The 24,854-nt window shown below is 53.8% G+C and overlaps 1 protein-coding gene across 1 annotated transcript in view; it reads left to right on the top strand.

Moving 5' to 3' along the window:
* NKAIN1 (sodium/potassium transporting ATPase interacting 1) overlaps positions 1 to 24,854 on the top strand; it is a 212,728-nt gene that overhangs the window by 114,629 nt on the left and 73,245 nt on the right. The window contains exons 2-3 of the mRNA XM_075908789.1: positions 17,657 to 17,794; positions 21,666 to 21,746. Of these exons, the coding sequence (XP_075764904.1) occupies positions 17,657 to 17,794; positions 21,666 to 21,746 (219 nt within the window). The remainder of the gene's footprint in view (positions 1 to 17,656; positions 17,795 to 21,665; positions 21,747 to 24,854) is intronic.

Raw genomic sequence — 24,854 nt, 5'->3', positions numbered from 1 at the left:
GGAGCACCCGTGTGCTTCGTGTGCGGTGCGTGCCAGACAGCTGCCCTCCGCTGGCACAGGGCAGGACAGCCGAGCTGTTGCTAGTCCCAGCCGCGTCAGCTCAGCGGCAGGGACCCGGCACTCACGAGGCCCCGGCTGCCAGGCGAGCAATGCGGGCTGTGCGCCTCACAGGGGTGTGTCAGCTGCATGTTGACTCCTCTGGGGTCTGGCAGGAGGGCGAGTGTCTGCTGCTGTGGGGCAACACACATTTCCTGACACGAATCGTAAACCACCAGCGCCGACAGCTTCGCCCAACGGCGTGGTGCAGGCAGGCCTGAGAGCCACCCGTCTGGGAGTCTGGGACGGCTCTGACTCCAACAGGCATCACCTTTACGGCCGGCAGGATCATCTGTACCGTGATGATCCATAGGCACCGGCTCCCAGGCGGCTTTGGGGCTCAAGCACCTATGGGAAAAAAGAGGGTGCTCAGAACCCTCAGGAGCAGTTTAAACCGCTACTGGCCCCTGCGCCCGGACTAGGGATAAAACCCTCTTTCATTGGTCAAGCGGTTGAACGCAGGTAAGCTGGTTAATTACAACGTTTAACCGGTTGAAGGGGCAAGAGGCAGGGGGGCCACTGTAGCCCAGCTGGGACAGAGCGTCCCCTCATCCAGCGTGGCCGGGCTAGAGCAGCCCCCAGCCTGCGGCAAAGGATGACACGTACCAATTAACCATCCACATCCCACCACTTTCCTGGTGGCCCCACCTCCCTTCCAGCCACGCTCTGCCCCGAGGCCCTATCCCTGCTCAGCCTCTTCCCCTCAAGGCCCCCCCACTGCGCGTGATGGGGAGGGGGCTAAAAGAAGCATCCACTGGCCAAGGCAACAGTCCACCCCTGTGATCTGGTCCGACCTCAGCTAGTCCTTCCCCCCGGCTGGGGCCAACACCCGCCCTGGGTCACCTTGGAAGCTAGCGCCCCAATGAGCAGGCCATGGGACCTTAACGAAGGCCCTTGTCCATGCCACAGCTCATCTGGGGCGCAGTGGCCTGGCTGCCACATTGTGCTGGATGTGTCCTGGCGTCTCTGGTTCCACCTCTCCGTGGCGTTTCGAGCTGGCGCGCCCGCTGTGACACTCGGCAGCCGGGAGAGATTCAATCCGTCTGCATTAGGAGTCGCAGTCCCCAGAGTGAGGTGTCTGGCGAGAGTGTTATTACCTAGCCGGGTGGTATTTTCCTTTATCTCAAAACTACAGGGTCGAATTCAATAAAAGAGCAAAAATTGCAGCTGGCGGGCAAAAGGGTTTGTTGTTTAATAAAGTGGCTCCATTGGGAGTAGAGGACGAGTGGTCCTGGGAAACCTATTCCCCTGCTATAATCAGGTTCCACCCAGCTCTTGCCAACCCCAAGCGTGCGGGGATGCTCGGGGGGGAAGGCGGAAGTTGCAGCATTGGGTAGGTGGAGCTCGGCCCCTCAGGCAGCGTTGGGAAGGCGTGAGCGGACGAAGGGAGCTGCTCTGTGGAGAGCCAATGTCTGCTCGGTGTGTGGATGCTGGGTCTCTTACGAGTGAAACCCCCTTGTGCAGAGGGGTGGCGAATGGCCTGTGCCCCACCAGTGCCCCTCTGCTGTCCCTCTGCGTGGGGGAGGTTTTACATTCTGGAGGGCTTGGGAGGGGGGCTGACAGCTCGCGACCCTCCCTGAGATAACCCTGCGCCCCACTGAGGGGTCACCACCAGTGCTCCCTGCAAGCCGAGTGCATGGGCAGCCGCCCAGGGGAGATTCAGGTGCCTCCCAGCTGATTAGCAAAGCACCCACAGCCAGCAGCATGTGTTTCTAGTGGAGGTGCACCTCTGCACAGGCCTTGGTGCGCATAACAAAATTTATTCCAGCTATGGATGGAAAAAATAGAGGGGACTTTGGTCACCACCCCTAGTTTGAGACCCCTGCAGTAACTGAAGTAGTGATGCCCGACTGACTTGTCTACTGTAGCCCTGCCCCCGGGTGTATTGTAGAACTGTTGCACTTGGGCCCCATTGTGCTAGGCGCTGTACAGACACAGGACAAAAAGATGCTCCCTGCCCCAATGGATTTACAATCTATGGCTACGTCTACTCTGCAGCCTTTGTCAGCAGAGACAATGCAAATGAAGCGCTCATTAGCATTTCTCATGCTCTCATTTGCATAGTCTCTTCCAATCCGTTTTGTGGAAGAGATTTTTGCACAAAAAACCCCTTTTGCGCAAGAACCCTTATTCTGCAAAAAAAGCAGGTATACAGGATCCTGCGCAAAAGGGGTTTTTGCCCTGTCTACCCTGCGGTTTTTTGTGCAAAAACCTCTTCCGCAAAAGGGATCGGAAGAAACTATGCAAATGAGAGTGTGAGAAATGCTAATGAGTGCTTCATTTGCATGGTCTCTGCCGACAAAGGCTGCAGTGTAGACATAGCCTATGTATAAGAGACAGGAGACACCAGGCGGGGGAGTGCAAGGCAACAGGAGACAATGCCACTTGGCGCGATGGGCATAAGCTGCCAACCCATCCTCCCGCTTTCGGTAGCCCTTGTGGGGGAGGAGAGGCCTCGGAGGAGGCTTGAAGGAGGACAGTGCGGCCACTCTGCCTCTGGCTGCGGGGCCTCGTCCCCGGGCAGCAGGCACCGAGGTGCTTGTTGGAAGGTGTAGCGGGTGGGCACTGGAGGCTGGTGCCATGTGCCGAGCGGAGGCGGGAGCTGACATTCCCTAGTGAATGAGAGCCCAGTGGGGAGAGGCCTGGAGAGTGAAGGTGGGGAGCCAGCGGAGGGGTGGAGGGAGGGGGTGGGACAGTCCCTGCGCAGGGCAGGTCAAGGATCCCTGCAGCCGCGGGGCCGAGCGTTGCTCAAGGCCCGAGAGACACGTCAGTGAGTGAGCTCCGGACGCTGAGCCTGGCTGGGGGTTTAGCTGCGTGATGGATAAGGAGGCTGAACCCTAGCGGCCTGACACAGGCAGCGGCGGGTCGAGAGAGACGCGACTCGAAGACGATGCCCGGGGTCCGGGCCTGAGTGACAGGCGGGAGGGCCCTGTTGTCGCGACAAGGAAAGTTGTTGGCTGGGAGGGTCTGGGGGCAGATTCCGGGCTGTGTCTTGGGCGGATGGGAGCCCTGGAGGAGCCATCAGAGCGTGGCGGAGACTCTCTTTGGACCAAGGAGGCAGGATGGAGTGGGGAGGTGGAGCTGGGGGCTGCGGCCTAGGAAGGGGAGTGGCGTTTGGGTTTGCAGATGGGGCTGTATTGCTCTGAGGACATAGTCAGAGGCAAAGCTGCATGGAGCTCAGGCTGGGGGTTCCAGACCCATGTCACTTTGGGCACGTCTGCACCACAGGGCAAAGTCTCATTAAACTACATAACTTCAGCTCCATCCATTGCGTAAGTGGAAAGAGCTGAACTCGGCGTTTGGCGCGGTCTGCACAGCAGGATGCCGAGGGGAGCGCTCTTCCCCCAACCGCCCTCACTGCTCGTGGAATGAGGGTCCAGGAGTCGGAGGAAGAAGTCCTCCGGCTCGACAGTATTTCGAAATAACAGCTGGCAGCGAAGACGCGTGCAATGTTATTCCCCACTAAGGCTGCTGTTAGATGTACCCTTTGCAAACAGGGCGTAAGTCCTGCGAGGGAGCGGCGAAAGGAGGGCCTGGCGTCCCAGGGGGAAGGGAGGCTCTGGCCCTTCCCCACTTTGCCTGCTGCCAATGCCAGGCCTGGAGGGTGGAGAAGAGGAAGGATCCTGGCTCAGTTTGGGGCTGACTAGGCAGGAGCTCACTCCAGCAGTCTCAGGACACGGACCAGAGCCTGTCTGCTCGGCAACCCCAACCTCACCCCTCTGGGAAAAGAGGGAGCTACTGAGAAGCCCCAGCTAAAGGGAATCTGGACTCTTGGGGCCACACCCCAAACTTAAGGACCTGACTGGAGAGTGGTTCAGAGTCCTAGGCCAGGGGCACAGATGGCTGTGGGCTAGCACCCCCCCTTTTGCCTGCTTACTCTGTGACCTGACCACTAAGCTACACGGTTGCCAGGGGCCTGGCCACAAGCTCTTTTAAAAATCCTGTCCCTAATCTTGAACCTGTGGCTTAGGAGGCTGCTGCGCTCCCTCGGATGAGCTCCAGATCTGAAGGTCTGGCCATCTGTGGTCTTTAAACACCCCAAGGCACCTGCCAGGAGATCTGGGAATATTAAAGGGGCAGTCTCCGCTTCAGACTCACTCCTGCCTGTAATTTTGGTATTGCCCGTTTTGTGGGAAGCGCCTCCCGTCACTGACTGGAAGGGGGCAGAGAGAAGAAAAAAATCTCTGTTTCCCCCTTCTTGATTCCCTTGGTGCTGTTGACAACATTGTATGTGGAGTCCATTTCACTCTGCTCCCTGGGCCATTAGTTAATTAGTGATCCCTGCGCACTAGGAAAGAGAAACATTCCCAATAAGAGGAACATATGAAGGTAAAAACACAACAGCTGGCAGGGCAGCTTGAAGGCAAGTATCATAACTGAAATGGCTTTTGATTGGCTTTCAGCTTGAGGCATCCTTTAAACAGACACTGCTCAAACTCAGGTTGGTTAATTTCATTCCCTCTCCAGTTTGGCCTGGATAAAGTGTTATTCATTTCCTGTGGTTATCTAACTCTCCTGCAGAGTTGCCGCATGTTCTTAACAAGCTGCCATGTTCCACCCCAGAGGTCGCTGCATTTCAGGGGGCTGAGAATAGAGCTGCCTTTATCTGGCCTGTGAAATACATTGGGCCTCTTTAACCTAGCAGTGCCAGTTCCATTATTAGAAATGGGTCTGGCGCACAAAGCTTGGAACCAGAGCTCAACTTTCATGAGGCAATTTTGCTTTAGTCACCTTGTAGACATAATGCAAAAAGTTTGTACCCGGGGCAAACTTTCCGAAAGTGTAGGTGTGGTTAGAGCCAATGGGTTTGGTTCAGATATAAACTTGGTCTCTGATATAAACTTGAGGATTTTATCATTTTCCTTGGCAGTTTCTGTCTGCTGGAAGTGCGATAGACTCAGCCTCTGAAGAGGTTAATTTGTCAGGGAGAAGGAACATTGGCTGTGCATATTCTTCCTGGCCCCTGCCACCAATCACATTGACACCCTGAAGCATAACTTTGGAGGATGCTTGAAATTATCTGGTGGAGGTATGAATGGGCCGGAGCTGTGCTGAGCTCCCATGAAAAGCCAGTGGACATGGCAGGCTTTCATGGTTTGATCCCGTGAGCTTAAAGATCATAAACTTATGGGCTACGTCTAGACTGGCATGATTTTCCAGAAATGCTTTTAACGGAAAAGTTTTCCGTTAAAAGCATTTTTGGAACAGAGCATCTAGATTGGCACGGACGCTTTTCCGCAAAAGCACTTTTTTCAGAAAAGCGTCTGTGCCAATCTAGACGCGCTTTTCCGCAAAAAAGCCCCGATCGCCATTTTCGCGATCAGGGCTTTTTTGCAGAAAACAAAGCTGAGCAAACAAATCTGATTCCATTTTTTTATTAAAAGTTTTGCGCAAAAGGACTTTTGCCTGAATGGGAGCAGCATGAGATCGTCAGTGCTTTTGCGGAAATTCAAGCGGCCAGTGTAGACAGCTGGCAAGTTTTTCTGCAAAAGAGTCTAGACACAGCCATGTAGTCCTGTTAAACCCAGCCATAGCTAACACTGGCCGGCAGCCTGGCCAGTGACAGAATCTATGACCCTGGCTGCTCGACATGCCTCTTGCAATTCCCGCGGCGCCTGGACTAGGGAGCACCTGGACCTTGTTCTTGTCTGATTCCATTTTTTGATTAAAATAAAATCATTGCAGCAAATGCCGTTCAATTAGCAGGACTCCAAAGCACGTCTGGTTCCAGCTAATTGATATGATTTGCTGCAAGGAGAACTTTTGGGCCAATCAATAAACGATGGAGCATTTAATTAAGAGGGAGCCCTTAAACTTGCTGCATTGATCAACTACAGGATTATCTTAATTAGCAACTAGCTGGCATTTGACTCTGCTGCTCTGCAGCCCTGTGTGGACCCTGGAGATCACTCGGCTGGCAGAGCTGCGGGAAAGGCGGAAGATGGACAGACAGGAGGTGGGGCTGTCTGAAGAGGCCGTTAATAGCCTGCGAAGGGAAAGTGGGTTTGGTGGGAGAATCCAGCTGCCGTTTCCAGACCCAGCAGGCTCAGCACATCCAGATCATGTCCCATTCGCATGCAGAGCTCTGATCCACACGTCCTCAGAGGCTGCCAGGGAGGCAGAGCACTCCAACTGGAACAAGGCTGTTTCTGCCAGGGCAGGCCAGGGTGCCATGTTACACCCTGGGGGTGGGGGCCCAAATCTAAGGCCTCCAGGTACAAGCTATTGGCCAGCGCAGCCCTGGCCCGCTATGCTCCTGCAGGGGCTGAGGCAGGACACTGCCCTGTGCTGGGGGTGGGTTCCAGATTCAGTTGGTGTAACTCAGCTTCGCTCCGGCCCGGGGTCACAGCATTGGCTCCTGGGGGGTTAGCGGCCTTGGTGGAGCTGCCCACAAACTGCCCAGCCTTTGGCCTCAATGGGCCATCCCTGCACAGTGCTGAGGACTCCCCTGTGCAGGGTGCCACGAGGGGTGATGGATGGGGACAGGGCACTGGACTGCATCTTGGGGGGCCTCCCTCCATTGTATTCCCAGCCAGGCTGCTGACTTGGGTGCCTTGTGGGGGGGGAGGGGGGGTTGCCTTGTGCCTCAGTTTCCCCATATGTAAAATGGGGGTAGTTCTGTGCCCTCACCTTTGAAAAATGCTTGGAGCTTTATGGATGAAACATGTCAGAGCTGATGTCTTCTTTTATCATGAAGAGTGAGCCAGTCACAGTCTGACAAAGACTTTATGTTTGTTCTTTTTCTGTTATTTTCCTTACTCTAAAACGACATTTATCCAGGCTGAAAGACACATGATTTGCTTTTGGTGTGGCACAGAGAACAAACCCAAGTCACTGCACTGCACACCTCTCAGCATTTACCTGCACTGGAAAAATGTATAGATGCAATTAACAGACTTCACCCATCCGCAGGGAGACTGTCTCATTAGCTGCTAATTTTGCCTCTCCCTGTAATGAAGAGGGATTTTTGCTGCATGTTTCAATTAGATGCTTCCAATCTCCCTAGAAATCTCATTCTGCCTCCTTCAAACTGTCTCAGCTTGACAGCCTGGAATGAAACAATCCCGCAGAAACGGAGCCAGCACTGGCCACATGGAACTGTGCTCACCCAGTCCAGCTGTTCCTAGTGAAATCCCTCGGAAGCCCTTCCTAGCTCCACGTCAGAGGCCTATGTGATCACCAAAAGCCAGCAGCCTTTTGGCCCAGCTCTTGTGAGCTGCTCTGTCAGCAGCCCCCAGATGGATGGGCGGCTATAAACCAGCAAGCCCCGCGTTCCTTGTATCATTTATTATTTACATTCTGCAATTGAAAAGATTTACAGCCCGGCTGTAAGTGTTTCCAAGGGCCCTTTCCTCAGCCAGTTTAAACAGGGCTGAAGTGAATTTGGCTACAGCGCAAACAGCCCATACAGCCCTGGCTGTGCTTGGCCATTTCAAACAAGCCGCTGGCTTGGTACGCGGCGGCCTGCAAGATTGCTTGGCAGCCATTTTCATTGAAATCTCAGTCTCCTGTACGGCAGCGCAGGTGCAATGCACAAAGCACACGCCATGCCTGGGAAGACAGTGTTGTCTGGTGGCTAGGGCGGCCAGTTCTCCTGAGAGCAGTTCCTTTCTCTGCTACTGACGTACTCTTTGGCCTTGGGAAAATCACTTCACTTCCCTTTCATCATCATCATCAACCATGGGCTCAATACCCGTTGGTGTCCGATGCCTCCCTCACTATTTCCTTCCAATTTTCCCTGTCCAGTGCGGAGTGGCTGAGTTTCTGTAGACCAGCTCCGCACCAATCTACTGTATCATCTCCCCATTCTCTGGGGGGTCTGTCTCTCCTATTCGAACCATCCATTATGCCAAATACCAAGGTCTTGACTTTTCGCTCGTCATTCATTCTGCAGATCTGCCTGAATAGCTGTAACTTCCGCTGTGTAACCTTCTGCAGCAGGCTCTCTGTTGGCTGGATCTTCCTATAGAATTCCTCGTTGGCGACCTTCTGCATCCGTCCTGTTCTCAGAATCTTTCTCTAACAACTCCTCTCGACCGCCAAGATCCTTCTCTTCGAATCTTTGGTTGTCGCCCATGTCTCACATCCATACAACATGTTGCTGAATACACACGTTTTCAAAACGCTTGCCCATCTGTAAACGGGAATAATACGTAGGTGCCTCTGACAGGGACCACTTCAGTGCACTCACTCGGGACCTGGCTGTCCGATGCTGAATGGGGCATAGCAAGGCGCCAGACCCTGCCCCATGGCCTGGCAGTCGCAGGTGCTAATGGACTGAGCCGGGAGACAGGTGAGAGCTACATTTGATGGAGGGGAGCCTGGAGTGACCATGCGACTCAGCAGCAGGGCCAGGAAGAACCCAGGAGTGCCCCCTCCCAGCTTCTGCCTCTAGCCAGTAGCAGAGTCCCGTCTTGTTACGCTGGGACCCGGGATGGGTCTGGCCTAGGGAGAGCCCGGCTGCGGGGCGCTGGCAGGGCGAGGAGAGAAGTACAGGGGTATAACCCCAGGCGTCTCACTCCAGCCAGTGTGTCGGGGCTGCCCCGCTCGCCCCTGGCCCACGTACACGACGTCATTCCCAGGCATGAGGCATGTGACTGGCACCCTGAGGAGACAGGCCAAGACCCAGAGACCAGCACTCAGCAGTCGCGTGCCCAAGGCACATGGCTGCTTTGCCAGGCTGGAGGAAGCCTTTTGTCCCTGCCATAGCTGGGTTAGTGGGGACAGGCCGGAGCTGCACGTCGGGCTCGGTGCCCCTCTGGCGGGCGTCAGCGCTCTGCCCCTCCCTGCACGACCCAGGATGGGGGGGGGGGGCTGTGTTAACTCCCGGTCAAGCAGGAAACCTTCCTGGTGAGCCCCCCTCCCCCGGCAGCCACCTCGCTAGTTTTCTCTTGGGCAGTCAGGGGCTGGCTTGTCGCCACCTGCCGTTTGGCAAGCCCAGGGGTGGGGGAAGAGGTGGGAAGGGGGCAGGGCCGGGGCAGCTGGAAATGAGGGCAGAGAAGGGGAACAGGCCTCAAGGGTTCCTTTACCAGCCACTAGAAAGTTGACTAACCCTGCCCCCCACCAGCCTGATCCCCCCTCCTCTCCAAGGAACTGCAAATTACCCCATTCCTGGGAATGCCCCTGGCCCTGTGTAGCCGGTTAACATCCCCTGGGGGCTGCTCCCCGGGCACTACAGCCCCCATCACCGCTGCTTCGTCACCCGCCTTCCTCCAGCAGGAGACTGTTCCTCACACACTGGCACCTTGGACGGCTGAGGGCCAGCTGCTGGGGGCGGCGGGGGCACTGAATCCCAGAAGCCCAGCTGGTAAAGGCCCCCCCGCCCAAAGTGTAAATAACTCTCGTTAGCTGGTGACACACACATTTGCCTCCGCCCATTACTGCAGCCATCCAAAGTGACAAAGCCTGCACCCCTCCGGCCACTGACGTCGGCCTAACGCTCCGTGTCGAGTTTCGACTTAGTCGTTCCAGCGTGCAGCAAATCTGCTCGGCAGCACCATCGCCGATGCTCCGCACCGAGCTGCACTGGGCGTAGAGCAACTGACACAAAGATCCCCTGGCGGGGCCCGGCGGGGACGTGGTGGCCCATGTCCCTCTGGGCTTTTCATGATACACTCAGGGTATGTCTACACTATAGGGTTTTGTCAGAAAAACAGCCAGTTTTCCAACAAAACTTGAGGACCATCCACACGGCAATTGCATTCTTCCGCAAGAAAATTGAAAGAACAGAGGGGTTTTTCCGGCATTGCTACTCCTCATTCCCGAGGAAGAAGCCTTTTGGCAAAAGAGCTCTTTTGAAAACAGGCGTGTGGGCGGGGAAGAGGGAGTTCTTTCGGAAGAAGAGGGAGGAAGAAAAAGCACAGGTGCCCTGGTGGCCATTCCACCCATAGTAATCACAACTTACACGCAAGAAAGCGTGCATTCAGTATGGATGCTATCTTTCGAAAAAGCAGATGGCTTTTTCGACGCGCTTTGGCAGTGTGGACGCTCTCTTTCAGAAGAAGTTTTTCTGGAAGATCTCTTCCGAAAAAAGCTTCTTCCGCAAGAAGCCTGCAGTCTAGACGTAGCCGCACTGCTTACGGCAAGGGTATAATCTATCGACAATGCTCACTCCAGCCAAATGAGGTCTGAGAACTGTGGAGGTTTGGAGTGTCGGCCTGAGACGTGTGGGGTGCAAAGTAACAAGCTGAGCTTCTCTTCATGCTGTTCCCCAGGGCTGTGTCCACACTGCAGCGTTCTGTTACCCCGGAACAGCACAGTCCACGTCTGCACACACTCAGTTATTTCAACATAATGTCAAAATAATAACGATCTGGAGGATGGCTTCCTCCAACTCCTGTAGCCCTCGTTGCACGAGGAGTAAGGGAAGCCGGGGGAAGGGTGCTCTACCTCAAAATAACTGCTGTGTAGACAGCGCCAAAAGTTGAAATAAGCTATTTCGACTTAAGCTAGGCAATTAGCATAGCTCAAGTTGTGTAGCTTATTTTGAGCTTAGCCTGCTGTATAGACGTGCCCCAGGAGGGCAGAAAACACTTTAAAAAGGAGGCAAGTCTGATTTTATTGATGGGGAAACTGAGTCACAGAGCAAGAAAGTGACTTGCCCAAGGCCTTGTAGTGTCTAAGGTGGGACTAGAACCCAAGAGTGCTGTGCATGTTCCACTGTGCCATACTGCCTCCACGTGTAGTTTGCTGGGCTGACATACAGAGACAGACCAAAGCTTGAGCTACTGAGCAGGGCAAACCTGGGGTGCAGTGGGCCGCACCTGAGACAGTGAAGGGACAGGGCTGAGCTGTGGTGTGTATGCCTGCAAAGAGGATTCTTTACTGAGGCTGCTGGACATAGACAGCGCCTCACCTCCCAGGGTGTCCGTACTCCGGGTCTGGACCCAGTGCATGCCACATGCACAGACGGATAAGGAAGGAAAGTCTTAAGCAGCAGCTAGTCACCCCAGCGTACTGTTTCTTTCAAAGCCCGGGTCCACACTAGGGTGTTATTTTGAAATAACCTCCCCAAGGTCGAATTTATAAGCGGAGCATCCACACTACTAAGCCCGTTATTTCAAAATAACAGGCTGTGGAATTCGAACTCTGTACTCCCGCTGTTCATCGGGAGGAATGCTCATTCCTAAAGAGTTATTTCGAAATAGTGGTCGTGTGATGCTCCGGTGCGGTTATTTCAAAATAACGACCCCCCAGAGTCATTCGAAGTAATAACTTCCCAGTGCTTCCTGGGGCTCTAAGGCGAGGTAGCACGTCCACATTAATGGAGCCTGCCTCGGACTGGTTTCAAGGCTTCCCCGCAGAGTGGACATGCTAGTTTGAATTTGTTAAATCGGGATTTATGTTGAATTTACTAATTTTGAAATAGTTTGCTAGTGTAGACATGGCCCAAATGGGCTGCAGAGAAAGGCAAAGGGAAACTCTTTGTTGTATTACCAGCTTCAAGGATCCAGGAATCATAAGCCTGGCCCCAAATATTCATGAAATTGGCTTAAATGAATATGTTTCTGTCCCTGTATACTTGCTTCTAAATTTCTGAGCCTTCACATTTGCTAGTTTTTCTCTGGAGCCACAGGAGCGAGAAACTTGGGGCCGAGTCTACAGCGGGATTTAGTAGAGCTAGGCAGGAACTGCACTCGCCTTCTCTAAATGGGATTTTGTGTCAGATCAGAACAAAATACAAAGAATTTTGAAACTTCCTGCAAAGTGGAATCATAGAATCATAGAATACTAGGACTGGAAGGGACCTCGAGAGGTCATCAAGTCCAGTCCCCTGCCCTCATGGCAGGACCAAATACTGTCTAGACCTGATAGACATTTATCTAACCTACTCTTACATATCTCCAGAGATGGGGATTCCACAAATGAAAGAAAAAAAGCATTTTAGGACAATCGAAACATTTTGTTTTTATCGGGACATGTTTGAAATTGGAAATGTTTTTATACTGGAAAAAATATAATACAAAGCAGACTGTGAAAGGCTTCGAAAGGATCTCACCAAACTATATGATTGGGCAACAAAATGGCAAATGAAATTTAATGTTGATAAATGTAAAGTAATGCACATTGGAAAAAATAATCCCAACTGTACATACAATATGATGGGGACTAATTTAGCTACAACTACTCAAGAGAGAGATCTGGTGGATACTTCTCTGAAAACATCCACTCAACGTGTGTGGCAGTCAAAAAAGCAAACAGAATGTTAGGAATCATTAAAAAAGGGATAGAGAATAAGACAGAAAATATCTTATTGCCTCTATATAAATCCATGGTATACCCACATCTGGAATACAGTGTACAGATGTGGTCACCTCATCTCAAAAATGATATATTGACATTGGAAAAGGTACAGAAAAGGGCAACAAAAATGTTGAGGGGTTTAGAATGGGTCCCATATAAAGTGAGATTAAAAAGACTTGGACTTTTCATCTTAGAAAAGAGGAGACTAAGGCGGGATATATAGAGGTCCATAAAATTATGACTGGTGTGGAAAAAGTGAATAAGGAAAAGTTATTTACTTATTCCCACAATATAAGAATAAGGGGTCACCAAATGAAATTCATAGGCAGTGGTTTGAAACAAACAAAATAAAGTTTTCTTCACTCAGCGCACAGTCAACCTGTGGAACTCCTTGCCAGAGGATGTTGTGAAGACTAGGACCTTAACAGAGTTCAAAAAAGAGCTAGATAAATTCATGAAGGTTAGGTCCATCAATACTTATTAGCAGGGCTCGACAAACCGTGGCAAGATCTACTTGCCAGCCCCGCACCGCGCATGCACGCAGCACCGGTGAACAGGGCAAATGGAGCGACCGACTGAAATCTACTCACCACAGGAGAGTAGAAACAGCGGTTTGTCGAGCCCTGCTTATTAGCCAGCATGGGTAGGAATGGTGTCCCTGCCTCTGTTTGTCTGGAAATGGATGACAGGGGAGGGATCACGTGAGGATTACCTCTTCTGTTCCCTCCCTCTGGGGCATCTGTATTGGCCACTGGCAGCAGACAGGACACTGGGCTAGATGGACCTTTGCTCTGACCTATGTTCTTACATTTATTTTAACTTTAAAACACAAAGTCATTCTGAAATGAAAAGTGGAAATGGGCCTTGCCAAAAATGTCCAACCAGCGTGTTTCGGCTGTACTGAAATGATTTTTTAAGTCACAAAAATCAAAACTTAATTCCATTGACGTTGACTCACTCCTGCTGGTGTTTGGGGTGCTGTGAAATGGCATTGCCCTACGGGTGAGGAGGGGGCGTTACCGATGTACCTATAGGCGTTACTCATCTACTCCCAATTGACTGTCAATGGCAAGTAAGCCCCCAACCTGCTTTTAAGTTTGTAAATCTTACTAGATGCCTGTCTGCGTCTTTAAGTGCTTAAATACCTTCGCAAAGCTGCCCCTTCCTCTTCTGAATGACAGCGGAGAGTCCCTCACTTCCGGTGCCCCGAGCTGGGGCTTTAAGAATAACCCCGAGTATGACACTTGTAATAAAACGAGAGAGTGTTGGTAACCGAGGTCGGGCTGGGACTGGGAGGGGTCTCTGGCCAGCAGTAAAAGGGGAAGAAAGATCCTGGTAGGTCATTTAATCTGTCTACTGGACGGTAAATGTTGAGCTGCGATTCCTTCCCGGGCAGGGTAACACCCTGACCAGCGCCCCTGGGCAGGAGCCTTTGTGTTTTCATTTCCTAAGCGAGTGCGCCACACAACTGGCATGAAGCACGTTCCCTGGGACGGGACTTTGCACCAAGACAAGCCCTTTGGTCACAGACCAGGGCCTTGTTGTGCTAAGACCTGTACAAGCACAGAACCCAAAGAACTGGGTTTTAGGAGTCAGCTTTCTGTGTTTCCTTGCCTGGTGCTGGGTGTCATGTGGGAAGTAATGCAGGTTTTCAACAAAGTCAACGTAGCCCTGATAGACTCATCAGACTGTGTGGGCATGTGTGTTGGATGTGCCGTATATGGTTAGTTCTCCATTAGATCCCAAAGTGTAAAGTCTGGCTTGTATTCAAAACATATTTTCTAGAGTGGCCTAGAAAATGACCCCTTTTCCCCTAACACGCACGCGCGCACACACACACAGACACACGCACGCACGCACACACACACACGCGCGCGCGCACACATGCGCACACACACACAATTGTAGAGTTTTAGTTTTTCAGTAAAAATCCAAATACTTTTTTCAGGAACGTCGTGGTGGGTATGAAAGTTTCACTTTTGACAACACCCCTTTTCTGAGGGAGGAACATTTTTGTCTTCACAGTTTTGATCATGTGACATGGGCACTGCAGGGAAGGGGAGAAGACTGTGCAGCACCAGGCCCCTCACACAGAGCTAGCTGCTCCCGCAGCAGCTGCTGACTCATAAGAGTCCCTAGTTCTCAGAGAGCAAGTTCTCTTCTTATACAGCATGTCACATCAGTAAATCTCATCGGGCTTCTCAAACATATCATTGTTTCTATTTTATAGATGGGGAAACTGAGGCACTGAGTGGGGAAGCGACTTGCCCACAAGTGGTGGGGTTGATCCAGCATTGAAAAATCTTAGTTTGGAGCTCAGGGAAACATTTTCAAACACCCCTATTCTCCTCAGCGCAGCACTGGGGCCAGATACTCCCGTCTCACAGAGTGGAAGGAGGAGGTCTCACTCCCTCACTTTTTGCATGCAGGCCAGCAGTCATCCAGGATTACTATGGGTGGAGTGGCTACCAGGTCACCTGTGCTTTTTCCTCCTTCCTCGTCTTTCAAAAGAACTCCCTCTTCCCTGTCCACATGAACCTTTTCCCGAAAGAGCTCTTTTGGAAAAAGGCTTCTTCCTCATAGAAAGAGGTTTACCAACGTCGGAAAACCCCCTCAGTTCTTTCGATTTGTTTTCCAAAGACTGTGATTGCAGTGTGGACATAATTGAAGTTTTTTCAGAAAAATGGACGTTTTTCCGAAAAAACTCTGTAGTGTAAACATACCCTGAAAGCTGTGATTCCCGTCTAACCCTTTGATTCCAGGTGCTAGGGCTGTAAGAAAACCACAAAGTATCTCGTGAGAAAATCAGGGGGTTGCCAAGGCTGCCACCTCTTTTAAACCTTTTCTTCGTCAAATTCTGTAATTAAGGTTAACAGGCCTGAAGCCAATGAGAAAAACAGAGCTAACTACAGAATGGAATAGTGGGCAGAAATGGGCTTTAATTTTACACGCCTGCAGAAATCACTACACAAGATTTAAAACCACATCAAAGCCTTATTTATGGTTTATGAAAGACAAGGACCATTACAAATCATGGCAGTAAACAAAGAGATTTCTGAATGTAAGGGGGAAAGCTTTAACACATGAGCTTTTGGAAAACAAAGCCTTTTCCGAAAGATCCCTTATTCCTTATTTTAAGAGCGATAAGGGATCTTTCGGAAAAGGCTTTATTTTCTGAAAGATCTGCGTCTACACTGGCGCTTTTTTCCAGCAAAGCTCCGAGCCGGAAAAAAGCAGCAGCCATATTTATGCTAATGAAGTGGGGGAGATTTAAATCCCTGCTTCACTTGCAATTGCAATACGTCTAATTTGCATCCCTTTTGCGAAAAAGGGATGCAGTCTAGACACAGCCGAGCGCAGGTCAAACCACATTGAGTCAGGCATCCAGCAATGAACCAGCAAGTACCGGATTTAGAGGGAAATGGGGCACAGCTCAGATGTTCTCCTTTCCTGGAAAGGACCCTAGAAAAGTCATTTGAAAACATACCCCCTGTTCTGCTAGACTGAGGGCGAGGACATTTTCCTGGAAGCAAATTCAACCCGGGATGAAGCTGGCCCTGGCTGCTCTTTCAGGGGTTTCCCATTGGTTTGTGCCAAGCCGAGAGCCTAGTGCCGGGCGGGCAGCTACCCCTGCAGCGCTGCAGGGCGGGGAGCGAGGGAAGGACGTTGAAACAGAAGAGTTGCCTGAGCTAAACCTGGCAAATCTCATTCCCGCCATTATCGCCTTGCTTGAGCTGCCAGTGCTGGTCCATAACCCAGCCCCACTTGATCTGCAACCTGACCAAGCCACCGTGCTCCCCGTTTGCCGCTCCGTGCTCCCTGAGCCCCTGCGGGCTGGGCCTGCTCCCCAAGCAGCTTTGCACAGGGGTGTGGTGGCGCTGACGGAACGCAGCCTCCAGCCTCCTCCCACGCCCACTGGGAGGGGGTGTCTTGCTTTGCAGGGCCCGGCGCTGGTCAGGGCAGGACAAAGCCCTCGGGTAGCTCAGTACGAGAAAATCGGATGTGAGCCTCTTCCGGCGTTGGGGAAGCTTGGGTCCAGATGCCAACGTCACAGCCCTGGCCCATCTCTGTCTCGCAGGGTGCGTCTACACAGCACCCCATCTCAGATCAAGCTTACCCGCTTGTGCTTGTAGCTTATTCCAAATGCATTTCGAAATAACGTGCTATTTCGAGACAGCCCGTAGCCCTGGTGGAGCAAGGGCTGCAGCGGTGCCGGAACAGCGCGCCCGTTATTTCGCAGTCTGTTTTGAAATAACGGGCGCCTGTACAAGACGTGGAAGAGCCATTTCGGGAGACCTCCAGAATCCGAAATAGCTCCGCTGTCTCGACGTACCCTCAGGCCTGGGGCAAGTCCCAGCTCCGCTGCCTGCAGCCGAGAGGGGCAGTCTGGAGCCATCAGCTCCGAGTGTCTGTGCCTGGCCTGCTGCCGGGAGCAGGGACCCCAGGAAAGCACCACAGCCTCCCTGCAGGATATTTTCATGGACTCACAGAATCCAGGCCCAGCAGGGACCATCACAGTCATGGAGTCCCGCGATTCTCACGCTGTGGGTCCCAACCCCATTTTAAAAGGGTTGCCAGGGCTGGCGTTCGCTGATCCTGGGGCCAAAGCCCAAACCCAGGAGCTTTAGCCCTGGATAGCGGGGATCAGGTTACAGCCTCCTGCCTGGGCTTTGGTCCCCATGCCTGGGGTGGTCGGACTCAGGATTTGCCTCCCCTCCTCCCGCCCCGGGGCCGGGCGTTTAAGCAGGCTCAGGCCTCCATCCCCCTCCTGCAGCCATGTAGCAATTTTTGTTGTCAGAAGGGGGCTGCAGTGCCATGAACTTTGAGGGCTCCCCCCGGCTCTGCTCTGCCCATCTGCCCCCCAATAATCCCTTGGGCTTTTAGAAAGAACGTCCAGTCTTGATTTTAGCATCGCTGCTGTCGGGAAGCCCCGGGACCCCGTGGAAATTGCTCCCCTGGATCTGCCTTCACTTTCATAAGGGAGATGCTTGCTCAAGTTCTGTGCTAAGACAGCAGGGGCCTGTGGCCGGCAGCTCGGCGGGGGGTGGGAGGTTCCTACCTGTTGTCCAGAGGACTCCTGGCCGCCCGTTCCCCGCTCCTGGCCCTCCTCCTCCATCTGGTGATTTTTCCTAATAAATCCTCCCTGCCGTGATGGATTTGCCCGATGCCGGACAATGAATCATGCCGACATTTCAGTCTATTGTAACTAATTGTCCATGGGATTTCCCATTAATTACATGATACACTTTGCCTTTCGTGTCCCCTGAGCTGCTGCACGCGGAGTGACTCCCCGCTCTCCCCCTTTCTTCTTTTCCAGATAGCAGCGCTGGAGAGGCAGATCTTTGACTTCCTGGGCTATCAGTGGGTGCCCATCCTGGCCAATTTTTTACACATCATGGCTGTCATCCTGGGCATCTTTGGGACCATCCAGTACAGATCCAAATACCTCATCATGGTAGGTGCCTCGAGGCCGGTGCACCCTCCTGCTAATGCAGCTCCTTCCCTTCCAGCACGTTGGACAGCTCCCCGGGGTGTCTGCCAATGGTGGGTGTTACTCTCAGGGGCTATTGGCTGGCACCAGCTGGTACTCAACAGGAATGAGGACCATGTGTGTGCTAAGGAGATCTCTGCCTGGAGCGGGCCCTGCATGCCCCACGAGAAGCAGGGACGTCAGTCAGATTGCACCGTCCCCTGCTGCCCAGCATCCTATAAAAGGCCTGTGGGACAGAGGGTGAGATGGGTGCAAGCCAGGGTCCCTGCATGGACCTGGAGAGGCTGGTCAGAAGCATCAGAAAGATCCCACCCACTGGTCACAGGCAGCTTGTCACCAGCTTCTTTAGCACTAAGCATCCCTGTCGGTGTCCCCCCAGGCCCGCCCTGTCTGGTATCAGGAAGAGCGGGGCGGCGTCACCTGGCTGGGTGAGCTGCGCGAGTAGAGCGAGCGAGCTGGGTGCCAGTGCTGGCGAGAGACGAGGGGGCAGCGGAGATGAGCAGCCTGCTTGGGGCTCCATTGCGCATTCAGGAGGGAGCCGAGTTCAGTAACGAGTTCATTAGGACGTGTCAGTCTTCCGGAGGCCATAGGTACAGTGCTGAGGGGCCCCGAGCCGAGGCACAAAGGCCCAGGGGTGGGGCAGTTTGCCGTCTGGTGCCGTTTCAGCTAATCTCAAGCTGAGTCTGGAGTAGTTTCTTGTGACCCTAGACCAGGGTGAGCAATCATTTTTTACTGGGGGACACTTGAGAAATTGGGGGTGGGGCCCCAAGCGGAAGGGATGGGGCCAGGCTACTTCCCTGCTTCCCCACCTGCAGACTATGATTGGTCTGGAGGTGGGGGAGCATGTGAAGTCTTTGCCTTCCCCCCCCCCCCCGAGCTTCTCCCTAGGCGCCCATGCCCTGGAGGTGGGAGGAGCCTTTACCTGTTCCCCCTTCTGCCCCCAGGCCAATCAGGGCTTGGGGGGGGGGCGCGTGAAGTCTCCTTCTGCCTTGCCAGCAGCATGTGATGCCTCTAAGCACCGCACGCTCATCGCAGGGCGAGGAAACTTTGTGCACTTCCCCTGCCCCCAGACCCTAATTGGCCTGTGGGCGGGGGAGTGGCAGGGCCTCCGCAGGCCGGATCCAGCCCATGAAGGCCCTTTGGCTCATCCCTCCCCTAGGCTGAGTTAGGGGCAGTTTCAAGTGATGCCACGTTCGGGTGTGGTTTCAAGGGTCCCCGCGCTGAGTGATAGTGATGTTTCAAGTGGCCCCCGCACTCCAGGTGGGACCTGCTGTTTGAGCAGAGACTTACTCTGAAGGTGGGGGCTCATTTGAAGCTCCAGGAGCACGACCCCCTTAACAAAGCTGAGAAAAGGCAGAGGAGGGGCCACAAAAGGTTTGGGGAAGGAGATAACCGGAAGGGGACGCTGTATGAATTGGAGCAGAGTGCGAATGAAATGGCGGGTTCCTTCCAGAACCCTTCCGCCTGCCCGCTCTGGGGGTGGCCGAAGCAGAGAGCCCAGGAAGCCGCCAGGCAGCGGTGCGGATGGCTGAGAAGCTGCTAGTGGAATGTCAGGTGCAGCAAAAGCAAGACGCGTCCGTGTCGGTAAAGCCAGTGGCCTCGGCTTGCTCGGGGTTGTTTGGACTCTCTTGCCACGTGATCGTCAGCTCCAGGCCAGAGGGTCTAAGTGAAGCATTGGGGCTGTTGCGCTTGGAAGAGTCATTTCCAAATGCTGACGTTTGCCTCCCACCCGGAGGCCCGGCCGGCCCAGGCTTCGACTGGCTCCACACGGCAGGGCTTTGGCTCCCCTCCCTGTGCTCTTAGTCCCTGGGGCACCCCAGCTGGGGGATTAGTCACTTCAGGCACCTTGGCACAGCCTCACCCCAGCTACCAGGCAGGCGTCTGGCCTGTGCTCACGAACCGTTCCACCTCCTCCATCCCCGGGGGCCTCGCCTGCCTCAGCCTGGGCCTTCAATGGACGTTTCTCCACCTCCCTTCGGCCAGAAACGGAGGGCAGATGCTCAGGGGCTCTGGGAAGGAGGCCTGAGAAAATGGAGAGGCAGGAAGGAGAATGAGCTCGAAGGGCTTCCCGAGCACGTTGCTGGCCTGGCGGCTCTCCACGCAGGTACCCAAGTGCAGATCAATATTCCAGGCTGACCCAGATAAGGCAGCGCAGGCTCCAGGCCGCACACATCCCGCTCGCGTCGCCTGCGCCGAGCACGCCCTTGTTACGTCTCCTCAGAGGCCTTGTCGGCCCGGGGGAGGTAAGGGGGGGTCACACTGAGGTAGCTCCACCCAGGTCAGCCCGTAGTGCAGACGTGCTGCAGCAGAGCAAACAGCGACGCCGGGTTCCCGCTCAGACACCCCAGGGCAAGCCTGCGGTGAGGCTGGCTCTCCCTGGACCCGGGTGAGGGGAACACATCTCTGCGCCCTGGTGGGCGGAGCCAGGTCACACTCGCCCCGCCCCCTGGGAACTAAGAGGCAGGACTGGAAGTATAAAGGGTGAAGCAGGAGGCTCAGCTGGGGCCCAGCCACTGGAGGAGGCAGGAACATCCTCCGAGCTCCCACACTGGGAGGCAGCAGCAGACCTGGAAGAAGCTGACACGTGGCCCAGATTGCCCGGACCCGGGCTGCCCCATCCACCAGGAACCCCCTCCAGCGACAGGCACAATCGGGAGGGCGGGAATGCGGAAGCGGCCCTGGGACTGTCGACCCCGTTTAGCTGCAATGCTGAGCGAGGAGGCCTGGATCCCGCTGACTCGGTGCTGGAGTCCGGGGACAGGACGCTGTGGAGCGGGCCAGCCTGCGTCCCCCACCACTCAACCCGGGGGGCTGTCTCCCCCTCCCTCGGCTGTCTGAAGGTGGCTGGAGCTGAGGGACTCGGCTGAGTGTTAGCAAATTGCCTGATTGCCACTCAGCCAGAGCACAGGCACCCTGGGGCCGTCCTGACCCCCAGGAGATGGGCACCCAGTATTATAGCGGGTGTTTGGGAGGTGCTGCAGTGGGCGATACGTTGGAACAGACTCATTTCCAGAGCCCCGCACGTTTTCGGGGCCAACAGCTTCCAACACAGCTGGGTTGCTGCATCCTCATTCCTGGTTTAAATCTGGAGCAGCCCACTCATAGGGTTGCCAGATGGTTTAACCAAAAATACGCCCCCCCCTCCAAAAAAACCACTGGGGAAAAAATTCTGTTGAGGAAAAAAAAGGGGGAGACCAAAGTTGTTGAGCAAAAAGGACCCTGAGAGTTACTAAGCAAAAAAATAACAAAACTAAAAAATGTAAAAAACCAGCATGGCCCCTTTAAGAAATGCTTTTGAGGCTTTTTGGCCCTATCGGCTGTTCGCCATCTTGTCTTCCTGCTCCGGGCCAGACAGCTCCCCTGCAGAACCAGGTAAGCACCCGGGATTTTCGCCTCCTGGCCGGGAAAAAATCAGGAAATACCAGACATTTTAGGTGTCCGGTATTTTCTGAATTTTTTTTACCGGACAGGAGGCGAAAATCCCGGACTGTCCGGGTCAATACCGGACCCCTGGCACCCGACCCACTCACACGTGGTGTAAACCCGCTGTCTGCGGAAGCAGAGCTGGGCCCATTGCTGCATCTGCTTGTGCATGCTGGGTCCCTGCAGGCAGCGCTGGGAGCTCATGCGCCCGGGCGGGCTCCGCATGTCCAGAGGCGAGGGGCGTGCAGCCCTCCCCCTGACCTGCTGGGATTTGGCCCAGTGGGTGCAGGAGACACCTCAAAGCTGCCTGAGTGACACCTGCCGGGCGGCTGGGGCATTGCCTGAGGCCCCTTGCAAGCCCCTCTGCGGCGGCTCAGGGCATTTCTGAGCCCCCCCCTCTCTCTCTTCGCAGTACGCGGTGTGGCTGGTGCTGTGGGTCGGATGGAACGCCTTCATCATCTGCTTTTACCTGGAAGTTGGACACCTGTCACAGGTAATAGCTCCGCAGTGGCACCGAGCCCCGGGCCAGCCCGGCCGCCCTGCCTGTCGGGTTTTACACCCTTCCTGCTACTGCTCTTCTCCATGCAGAGCTAGAGGCAAAACGCCGCGTTTATTAAGAACACACACACACACCCCACCCCTACCCATTGACATTATATTTACCAGTCCATGGCCCATACACACGCATGCACATGCACACGCGCACACAAGCACACACACACACCCTACCAATCGACATTATATTTACCAGTCCATGGTCCATATCTCTCTGGTGGCCTTCCTACCTTCCTTCCTCCCTCCATTCATCCTTCCTTCCTTCTTTCCTTCCTACCTCCCTCCTTCCTTTCTCTCTCCCTCCTTCCTCCCTCCATTCATCCTCACAGACTCTTAGACTTCAAGGTAAGAAGGGACCATTATGATCATCTAGTCTGACCCCCTGCACAGTGCAGGCCACGGAATCTCACCCACCCCCCTAGAATAATCCTCTCACCTATATCAAAGATATTGAAGCCTTCAAATACTTTGAAGACCCCAAGATGCAGAGAATCCTCCAGCTGTGATCTGCTCCCCATGCTACAGAGGAAGGCAAAAAACCTCCAGGGCCTCTGCCAATCTACCCCGGAGGAAAATTCCTTCCCGACCCCAAATATGGCGATCAGCTAAACCCTGAGCATGTGGGCAAGACTCACCAGCCAGACACCCAGAAAGTTCCCTATAGCAACTCCTATCATCCCTCCATTGACCTATTTACCTCTGATAATGAATGGTCAATTAGTTACCAAGATCATGTTATCTCATCCAACCATCCCCTTCATAAACCCATCTAGTTTAATCTTGAAGCCAGATAGATCTTTTGCCCCCACTACTTCCCTTGGAAGGCCGTTCCAGAACCTCACTCCTCTAATAGCTAATCCTTCCTTCTTTCCTTCCGTCCTCCCCCCATCCCTCATTCCTTCCTTCCTCTCTCCTTCCCTCCCTCCCTCCATTCTGCTTTCCTTCCTCCCTCCCTCCCTCCCTCCCTCTGTCCTTCTTTCCTCCCTCCCTCCATTCTTCTCTCCCTACCTCCCTCCCTCCTTCGCACTGCTGAGGCTGATGAGCTAACAGCCTGGCTTGCAGAAGTCAGAGGGGCTTAGTGCTTCCCCAAATGCAGCTCAGGTGCTGTTCAAAGGATCAACACACTCGAGACCTCGTGTCCGGCCTAGGCCATGGGCTCCTGTGTGACCTTGGGAAGTCCTGTACTCTGCCCTGTGCCTTGGGTCCCTGGCTGTGAGGGGGGATGACACTTCCCTACCACTCGGCAGTGCTGGGAGGCTACAGTTCAGTTGCTGGTAGTGATGTGTTCAGACTCTGTGGGATAAGGGTTTCGCTATGCCTCAGTTGTCACCTGCGACGTCACCTGGCCTCCTCACACACAGCTCTGCTGGTGCCCTCGGAGCACTGCCGGCTGTCCCAGTCCTCAGCTGCGGCTGGTCAGACAGTGCCCGTGGAAGTGACAGACCCAAGGCGGGTGGGGAGATACCCTGAGACAAGCACTCGAACTCCAGAGCCCTTCGTCAGGTCTGGGGAAACTAGAGAGTTCGGTGGCACTCCAGCAACTGTCTCTTTTACCAGCTGTAGCTGGTGCAATAAAAGGTATTTCCACAGCCACCCACCTCTCTCATGTCCTGGGGCCAGCTCAGCTCCAACGATGCTGCACCCAACAGCTGGAAAATGGGGGGTCAGTTCACTTGAAACATTTTGTGGGAATGAAGCGATTTTGTCCAATGTTTTTGTGGGAACAAAAAGTTGCATTTCAGTAAGGTCAAAATGTTTTGTCGCGTGTAGCCTGTAAGCCTATATTTTCCCCTAAAACCCGCCAGCAGCTTGCATATGTTTAACTGTTTTAGCAGTAATGCAAGGGGCCTGCAGAAATCTTACTTCTGTAAGAAATTAGCTTTAGCAATAGAGTAGGTTATAAGTAAGAATTATGGAATACAGTGTTAAGATCTAGCTGATTAATGTGTGTGGAAATTTCCAGTCTTGTAGATGGGGCCGAGTCAAAACCCCTAAGGGGGCTAGTGCACTAGCCTAGAGTAAAAGTATAGATTAGACATCCTGCCATTTTGTAACAAGGTCAGAGACCCCAAAACCATATCTCTCTGGCCAAGAGAGTCGAGCAGACAACATCTGGTCATTTTTAGAACTTTCAGCGTCTTGCCCATTTTGGGTTTTAGATGTGTTCTCGCCGGTCGAATGTGTGCACCCTCCAAATCTTAAGGTAAAAATGCCTATAAGATGCTTCAAATGCTCTGCCCAGGGCTGACAATTTCCCCTATCTTTCCTTGCCTTTCATACTTCATTATACTAATATACTTGTACTCTCTGCTACTGTACCTTCTTATCTCTCACCGAGACCCCTCTCCATCTGCGGAGTGAGACTGGTTCCTTCATCTCCCGAGAGTCTCCAGGAGGGTGTAGGTATAGTGTAATGCTAGATAATTGTAATTGAATACTCGGGGTTGGGGATCCCTGTAAGCTGTGAGGCTGCGTGGGTGGCACCAAGAAATTAATTCCCACCCACCCGGCGTGGTGGGTGACTGCCCACCCCAGGAGCAACTGGGCAGCCACCATGCAGCCTGAGTGGCGTCTGCCAGAGCTAGAGCCTGGGCCGTGGCACTAAAAATAGCACCATGGCCCAGCACCAGTCCCGGCACACTGGGCAGCTGCCTACTGCCTGGCCCAGGCCCTGGGAGCAGCTGGGGCCAGGATCGTGGAATGAAAAGTAGCACTACAGTCCTGGCTTGAGTCCCGGCACACAGGGCAGCCGTCTGCCATGCTGCCCCGCCCACAGGTGCAGGTGTCAGGATGACAGAAGGTGAAGGAAGGGGCAGGGGAAGAACTAAGGGGAGGGGGTGAGGAGAGGAAGGGGCTTGTGGTGAGGGGAGGGAACCATGGCAGGAGAAGAAAGGGGAAGACACCCAGGGGCAGGGTGGAGAAGAGACAAATGCCAGGGGGCCAAGAGGAGACAATGAGGGGAAAGGGTGAGGGGGGAAAGGGGAGGGGAGAGGGTGATGCAGGGGACAGAGGAGAGGGGAGGGGCAATGGAGCAAGAGGGAGGAAG

Source organism: Pelodiscus sinensis, chromosome 25 (assembly GCF_049634645.1).
Source record: "Pelodiscus sinensis isolate JC-2024 chromosome 25, ASM4963464v1, whole genome shotgun sequence".
Lineage (NCBI taxonomy): Eukaryota > Metazoa > Chordata > Testudines > Trionychidae > Pelodiscus > Pelodiscus sinensis.
Note: the sequence above shows the minus strand (reverse complement) of the source record. Positions and strands in the feature narration are given on the sequence as shown.